Here is an 8468-nt window from a genome sequence, read left to right as displayed (position 1 = left end):
ACCTTTTTGACTATTTCATCTTCTTGTCCCACTGTTCTTTCCCTTCTAATTCTATATATCTACCCATTTTTCTCATTTTGTTTGTTTTGAATTCAGATAAAGGATACCATCCATCAACAACCGATGACGTTGCCACTACTAGAAAAGGGTTTTGATCTTGTCTGTTTCGAATTCAGATCGAGGATACTATCCATCAACAACTGATACTGCAAGAGGGTTTGCGTTACTACTCTACCAGAAAGGGATGAGCTTTAGTAGATTTCCTTCTGAATGACCTTTGGAAGTGATGTTCAACAGCTTAGTTAGAGCACAAATTAGGGGGGATAATTAAATTAAGTAGATATTGTTGTAATTTCTTGTGCAATTTAAGCGTTGGAAGCTTTTTGAAGAGTGGACTTTAACTGGGTTTATTAGGTTAGCAATAAGTACATGAGCACTAGCTATAAGAATAGGATAAAACATAACACTAAGTTATACATACTTTTGAGGGTACACCCAAATATATCCATGTCTAATATCAAGGTTAACAAAAAAATTTAAACTTAATAATGATGCAGCCATTATGTTGTTGGGACGACTTAATGTCTTGATCATGGTGTTTTGTGTTGGGACCTGTTTTTAGTCCTACATTTTCCTGTCGAATAACTCGAGTTTGTCGCGTAAACGGAATAGATATGTAGCATATATCCGTACCCGCTCGATCATGGTTGCTATTACAGACCCTAAAACAATTTTTATAATCCAAATTTTAAACAAATATTAATAAAAATTAAAATGTTGATGAATTTTGAATTTTAACTATAAAAATGATAGTAAACATAAATATATGCATTGAAATCATTCATCTACAATTTCTATATATATATATATATATATATAGACACACACATGAGAAAGATTGTAGTTACCTCCACCAAGGGTGGTGGTCTATGGGGTTAATGAGTAGAAACATACTTGAAAGGTGGCAGTCATATCATGGAATATATAATTCATGATGCATCAAGTAAACTATCGAGTCTACATCATCACCACCTTCTTTGTCCATCACTCCATGTATAAAGTTGAAAATAATAAGCTACTTCTTTTTTGTATAAAGTTGAAAATAAGCTACTTCTTTTTTCTTTGTTTTCTTTAGGCCAGGCCAGACTCCACACACATGCATATTAGCTAGGTTTGTCCTAGTTTAAGTGATCCTAAAGAATGGATTTGACAATAGTCCAACCAGGGACGGATTCAGGATCCATCGTTGGGAAATGCTGGAAAGCCACTAATTTGCATGGCGACCGAAGGCCACGATAATTTCTTTTTCATAAAGAACCACGTAACTAGGGCTAATTCTGATATTAATTGGGACGAAATGTTGTAAGTGGCTAAACATAAAATTTTGACAAATCCTACGTAGTAACGTAACAAAATGTTAATGGGCTGAAAAAAATGACCAACTATAACCTAGGTTAGCCCCTTAGTAGATTCGTCCCTTAGTCCAATCAAAATTGTTTATTTCTTAAAATATTTTTGCAGAAGATTGCAAAGAAACAACCCGCCGAGTTTGTAATCTGAATCTCGCACTTGCTTTGTTTAGATCTGACTCATGATCTAAATTTGCTTCTGCATTGACTCGTTCCGAATCAGATATCAGATCATTTATTATTTCATTGTTCTGAAGTTTAATTTAGCACTTACGTATGACCCTGAGATATTCTAGTCGGGTGTAATCTTATATCTGATTTGTTGGGCGCATGGATGATTAGATTCAAAAGTTTTCTCTATTAATTGGTAGTTTATGAAATATCAGATACGTCAGAAGTTGGACCCGAATGTAATGAGTTAGTTAAGTTTGAAGAAAAAACAAACAATCTACAGTTGTTGTAGCAGTGCACCTAAAAGTTCTTTTAAGTATGGGCCTAACCTTACGTTCCTTTTCGCATGGGCCTATTTTAGCAAGCATTAGTGCTTAATTTGGAACGATTTTTTTTTAGGGACGATGATTTTTTTTTTCAGGAGACCATGATTTTATTAGGCCACCTTCCCTATAGTTATAAGGAGTGTCCTAAAGCGTTGAAATATCTAACCTACCCTTAACCTAATTTAATTTAAAATCAACCTAATAACCATATATATATATATATATATATATATAACCACCACCACCAGCGGCCACCATCGCCGATTACCACCACCACCTCCTCCGATTATCACCGCCAACAACCACCTCCTTCCACCACCACCATCTCCGATTATCACCATCACCAACCACCGATTACCACCACCACCTCCGATTACCACCACCACCAACCACCACCACCTCTATATATATAGCTTAATTTAAATCATTAACAAAGATATTCTCACAAACCCATTATTTGTCATTTGTTTTTGGTTGAAAAAAATGAGAAGTAATCATCAAAATGACTTGAAAATGGAAGTTGCATAGAGGTTTAGTGGAGTTTTTGTTCAGAGAAAGGTTCGGTTACGTCGCAAAAAACAAGTCTCAGCCGAACTTTTAGTTCGGTTACATCGCAAAACGTTCGGTTTCGTCGTAAAAAGTTCGGTTATCACGAATTAATTTTTTCTTAACCGAACTCAGAGTTCGGTTGATTCGCAAAAAATACTTTTAACCGAACTCCTTGTATTAGAACAACACAAGTCCATAAGTTCGGTTCCTTCGCAAAATAAGGATATCACTGAACTTTAGTTTACGAAAATAATGAAAAGTCCAAAACTTCGGTTCGTTCGCAAAAATGTTAAGTTTTTACTTTAACCGAACTTCACTCTGATATTGAGTTTGGTTAGATATGCCGTTGGGTAAAAGTTTGCGAACCAACCGAACTTCTTACACTTGGTATAAATTTTTTTTTACGTAAAGTTCGGTTAGATAGTTGGTTGGGATGAAGTTTGCGAACCAACCGAACTATGTACACTTGGTAAAATCTTATGTTCACGTAAAGTTCGGTTAGATATTGTTTGTGAACCAACCGAACTTCTAGACCCTAAAGTTCGGTAACATTGCGGGAAAACCGAACATTACTCTGTAAATCCTATAAACAAAGTTCGGTAACATGTCTGTTAACCGAACAACTAAAAACCTCCATTAATGAGCTTGTTCGGTAACCTGCGTGTTTGGAAAAACTAACCGAACTACACTTTCAGATGTGTTCGGTTACATGTTCTTCACATAAGGTAACCGAACAAGGCCAAATCTACTTCAAAAATTTACATTTTTTTGAACATTGGGAGCAATTCAACCAACATTATCTAAGTTTGAAGCATACCTGGGCATTCAAATACTCTTCCTCCGGTTTTGTTCGGTAACATGATTCAGATGAGCCATCAATTGAACCATCACTTGAATACTCAAGCTTAGTGAACTCAATTTTTTCCATGTTTTTCTTCTTCATCTTCTCTAACTTTACTCAATAATTCTACTTCTTTTTAAGAAAATCCATCTGATTTTTTAATCTAACTAATTATTTTTAACTAAATCATTTCACTAATCAAATTACACTAACTAATATTAACACTAACTAATCAGTACCAAAATTAATCAGGAGGGTAATTTAGGTATTAATATAAATATCTAGATAAGGGATGACCTAGATTTACTTCTAAATGTCTTACTAAAAATAAAACCATGGTCCCAAAAAAATCGTTCTTAATTTATTTGTAGAGCCGAGTGAAGATTGTGTTAAAGCTTAAAATACATCCCCTAGCCCTATACTCCTGTTTAAGTTAAAGTTAACCCTCTTCTTATTTATAAGTCTTTTCTTGTTACGCTGTACTTGAAAACCCTATTTTCTTCTTTCCTCCTTTCTTCTTTCCTCATCCTATCACTCGACATGAAGTTTTTAAAGAGGAAATTGCAACAGTGTCAAACCTTCGGAAAGAGATTGTCCAAGAAATCTTCTCAATGCTACCAAAGAAGTCTCTTTCGCGATTTAGGTGTGTAAGCAAGTCTTGTTGTGCACTATATTTGATAGCCTTAGTTTTCAGAATATGCATCATTAGTACATCAAAAACAATGCTAGTATTATGTTTTGTTACTGTTTACGCGAAAGAATGTATAAGATAGATTATAAGTCAGTATCGTCTTTATTGCCATTGTCATCGTCAACTATGAGGGAACGTTCTAAATCTTTTACACGGACGGCCAGCCCTTCTATATTTCAAGATTTTTATAGAGTTAATCTTTTGACTAATGCCTTGGTTACTATACTCCGTACTAAAAATAGTCTTTATGAATTTTACATTTGGAATCAGGCAAACCAAAGGTATCACAAAATATTCATGCCACTACATTTAAGTGACAGGTTCAATTGTAGATATGGATTTAGTACAAGACTGATGATTACAAGTTGGTAATGGTGGTTGTCGACATCTGGAGTTCAATGCGTTCTAAAGCTTATGTTTATACATCAAAATCAAAGTCATGGGAATTAATTGACAGAATACCTTACCGTATTTATCACGATGGATATGATGATGGAGTGTTTTTTAATGGATCCCTTCACTGGCTTGCGCGTGCTGCTGGACAAGACTCCACTGTACTGATCTGTTCTGATACTGTTAATGAGAGATTCCAGAAGGTGGAAATGCCAGAAGCTTCTATTCCATATCCAGAGGAACCTTTGGGAAAAAATAGGTTCCATGGAAATGTGGGGGCATCGGGAGACTGCCTATGTTTAGTTTTTCATGTTTTTAATGTCCGCATTGGTGTATGGATTAAGCAAGATTATGAAGTGAGAGAATCTTGGGCTAAAAGCTTCTCTATTACTCATGAGAGTATCGTTAGTGGCACATATTTAAAATTAATATGGAGTTTCAAGAACAATGAGACTTTATGGGAGGTCGACCAGACTTTAGTTTTATATGACCCAAACACCAAAAGATACTGGAGTCTGGTGTCGGATGGGATTCACTTGTTACTGAAGAATGATTAATAGAAGGAATTCAATCTCAAGTAGCTATACACAAAAATTAATTGTTAGTTAATTGTTACTCCAATATATAATTCTCTGGAACCTTTTTGTTTATTCCTGCACTACTGTCATAAAGGTTATTGTTTAGTAGTATACTCCAATATCTCAACTTTCTCGGGTATTTCAGACTTACAGCTTTGGTTGACGCACAAGGGCTCGATAATAAGTATTTTCTTTTTCTTTCTGTGCATTATTTCTGTCGCGTGTCATTCATTTGTTATTTTTATACAAAGTGATGAAAATTTTCTCTAGTGTACTACTTAATTGTTTCTTTTGGATTTTCTTATTTTTATGTTGAGCCCTCTGATGAAACGAGATGTTTGTATGTTTGATATAACAACTTAGTTTGCACAACCAGGAGAGGAAATAAATTTATCCCCTTGGTAACATAGACTAACCTTAATTTGTAAGATGCTATATGTAAAAGAAATTGGGATGGATCGAACTAACTTAAAAAAAACCACTGCATCAAGAACCAGAGTACTATTAATTCATTGCTCAGATGGTTTAGTAGATCTACTAAGAAAAGCTACATTAACGGCAGCTGAAGCACTAAAATTTGTCATTCTTATCACCATCTTTGTCGTGGTCATCATCCTCATTTTCATGTAATATTCAGCCTGGGGCGCTTCTCCAGTAAACCATGCTACAGCATGTGGGTGTTATTGTCACGGATGGTGCACCTTTAATTGGGTTTCCTGTTTTGATCAATGGGTATGGCCTAAGTTTTCGCAAGTTTAGACCCGAAGGAAATTGTGTTAAAATTTTAAAAATACCTACCATGCATGTTTAAGTTAAGTTGAAATCCAATCGTCTTGAAAACCCTATTTTCTTCTTCCTCCTCTTCTTATCAGTTCTCTCACGACATGAAGTTGAAGAAGAGGAAAGAGGCAACTGCAACAATGTCAAATTACATCCCGGAAGAGATTCTCCAAGAAATCTTCTTAATGCTACCAAGAAGGTCTCTTATGCGATTTAAGTGCGTGAGTAAATCTTTTTGCACATTAATTTCTAACCCTAGTTTTCAAAATGTGCATCATGAGCTTAGTAACATAAAAAACAATACTAGTATTGTGTTTCATGAGGTTATACGTAACTCCAAAAACAACCATACCTATGTTTGGATTAGCAATATTTATAGAGTGGATTATAAATCAATGTCGTCTTTATTGCCATTGTCAACATCATCAACAACAAGAATGTGTGAATTTCTTAATCGGATGGATTACCCTACTATATTTCAAAATTCTGATGATTTTAAGTTTTTGTGTTCATGTAATGGCTTGGTTTGTGTACGTCATGAAAGGTATATGTGTCAAATGTTTTATATTTGGAATCCGACAACAAACGGGTACAAGCAAATACTCATGGGATTCGAAAAGAATTTGATGGGTGTGGATTTGGTTATGATTACAAGACTGGAGATTACAAATTGGTTACGGTTGTGTTCAGACGGGCTACAAATTGTTCAGATATTAATGTCTATACACTAAGATCAGGTTCATGGAAAACAATTCAGAGAGTACCTTATTATCTATATAACAAATACCTTCATGAAGGAGTCTTCTTTAATGGAGCTCTTCATTGGTTTGCGCATACTTTTGGAAAGGACTCCACTGCACTGATGTGTTTCGATATAGTCAATGAGAGATCCATGGAGATAGCACTGCCAGAAACACCTATGCCATCATGTCCAGAAGAGGCTTTGAAAAAAGATATCGCCATAGATTTGGGTGTATTGGCAGGGTGCCTATGTTTAGTTTTTGGGATTTGGAGAACCCGCATTGATGTATGGATAATGCGAGATTATGGGGTGAGAACATCCTGGGCTAAAAGTCTCTCCATTACCCAGGAGATAATGACTAGTAACATTTGGGATTTGAAGTTAGCATGGAGTTTCAAGAACAATGAGACTTTGTGGGAAGTCGATAAGGGTTTCATTTTATATGACTCAAACAGCAAACTATATAGAAAACTGAAGTTGGATTCTGATGCTTTTAGAAGGTGGTCTGTAACAAGAAATCATATGCATGGTTAGCTCAGTTTTGCTTAAGTAAGGAGAGAGAATTTAGAGGGTGGCCAATGCATAGTTTTTCAAGTTTTTAATGTCCATGTTGATGTTTAGATGATCCAATAATCTGAACTAAAACATCTATTTTCATTTCTTTTTTGGTCGAATTCAGCTGGTCTTTTTTCATTGTCTCAAGTTTATAGGCGTCTCTCTGCTCATTTCCTGAATTCTTCTGGGTTTGCTTTAAAGAGCAACGTGGATTAGTCTTTTAGATATGTAAGGTGCACGGTTTCTGTGTGAAAGCATAGAATGTTGTTTCTTTCTTTTGTCTTGTTAATAAATCAACAAGAAATGGGAAAAATCAAATATTTGGTGTCTAATATCCGGTTAGCAAAATAATGTGATGCACCCATTCATTATGTTGTTCGACGACTAAATATCTGCTTAAACATTATGATGTAATGTATAACTTTTTCAATGGGCTAAAATTTTGACCCGAAGGAAATTGTGTTAAAACATGACAAACCTAAAATATGGATCCTATTTTTAATTAAGTTAGGTTAATCGATCCTCTTTTTATTTGTAAGTGTTTCCATGTTAGGGTTTTCAAATACTTACTTGAAAACCTTATTTTCTTCTTCCTACTCCTCTCTCACGTCATGAAGTTGAAGAAGATGGAGAAAGAGGCAATTGCAACAATGTCAACTTCCCTCCCGGAAGAGATCCTCCAAGAAATCTTCTTACGGCTACCAGTGAAGTCTCTTAAGAGATTCAGGTGCGTAAGCAAGTCTTATTGTGCACTATTTGATAGCCCTAGTTTTAAAAATATGCATCATAAGTATAATACTAGTATTATGTTATGTAACGGTTCAGGAAAAAAAATTATACGATTGATTACAAGTCAGAATCGTCTTTATTGCCATTGTCAAGATCATCAAAAACTATGTGTATGTGTTTTAGACGGATGAACAACCCTTCAGACGGATGAACAACCCTTCTATGTTTCAAGATATTTCTGAAGATGATTTTTTGTCTAGTGCCTTCGTTACTGTAGAAAATCTGATGTCAAAGACTTAATAAACACAAAACGTAACTCAAACAATTCTCTCTATTGATGTAATTCAAACTCATGGCTCAACAACCTATATATTGTTTAACAGACTTGACGACTAAGAAAACACTTTCCTAGTATAAGTCAAACTCTAAACATAGAATTCTTCTAGAAACTCAAAACTCTAAACAAATTCTTAAGCCAAAAAAACTCCTCGATAACAAAGTTTCCTAAAACTGACACCTTCCGTATACAAGAAAAACCGTGTTCACACAATAAACCAGTTTCCTGAAACTGGCACCTTCCTTATACAAGAAAAGCGTGTTCACACTATAAACCAGTTTCCTAAAACTGTCACCTTCCGTATACAAGAAAAATCGTGTTCACACTATAAACCAGTTTCTTAAAACTGGTACCTTTCTTATGTGAA

The 8468-nt window shown here is 35.0% G+C and overlaps 1 protein-coding gene across 1 annotated transcript; it reads left to right on the top strand.

Annotated features, from left to right (window-relative positions):
- Window positions 1-4358: 4358 nt before the first annotated feature.
- On the top strand, window positions 4359-7014 carry LOC113325094. The gene is made up of 2 exons (XM_026573327.1): window positions 4359-4784; window positions 6283-7014. The coding sequence occupies exons 1-2, from the start codon at window positions 4359-4361 to the stop codon at window positions 7012-7014; spliced, it is 1158 nt and encodes a 385-aa protein (XP_026429112.1).
- The last annotated feature ends 1454 nt before the right edge of the window (window positions 7015-8468 follow it).

Source organism: Papaver somniferum, chromosome 11 (genome assembly GCF_003573695.1).
Source record: "Papaver somniferum cultivar HN1 chromosome 11, ASM357369v1, whole genome shotgun sequence".
Classification (NCBI taxonomy): domain Eukaryota; kingdom Viridiplantae; phylum Streptophyta; class Magnoliopsida; order Ranunculales; family Papaveraceae; genus Papaver; species Papaver somniferum.
This window is presented reverse-complemented; position numbering and strand designations above follow the sequence as displayed.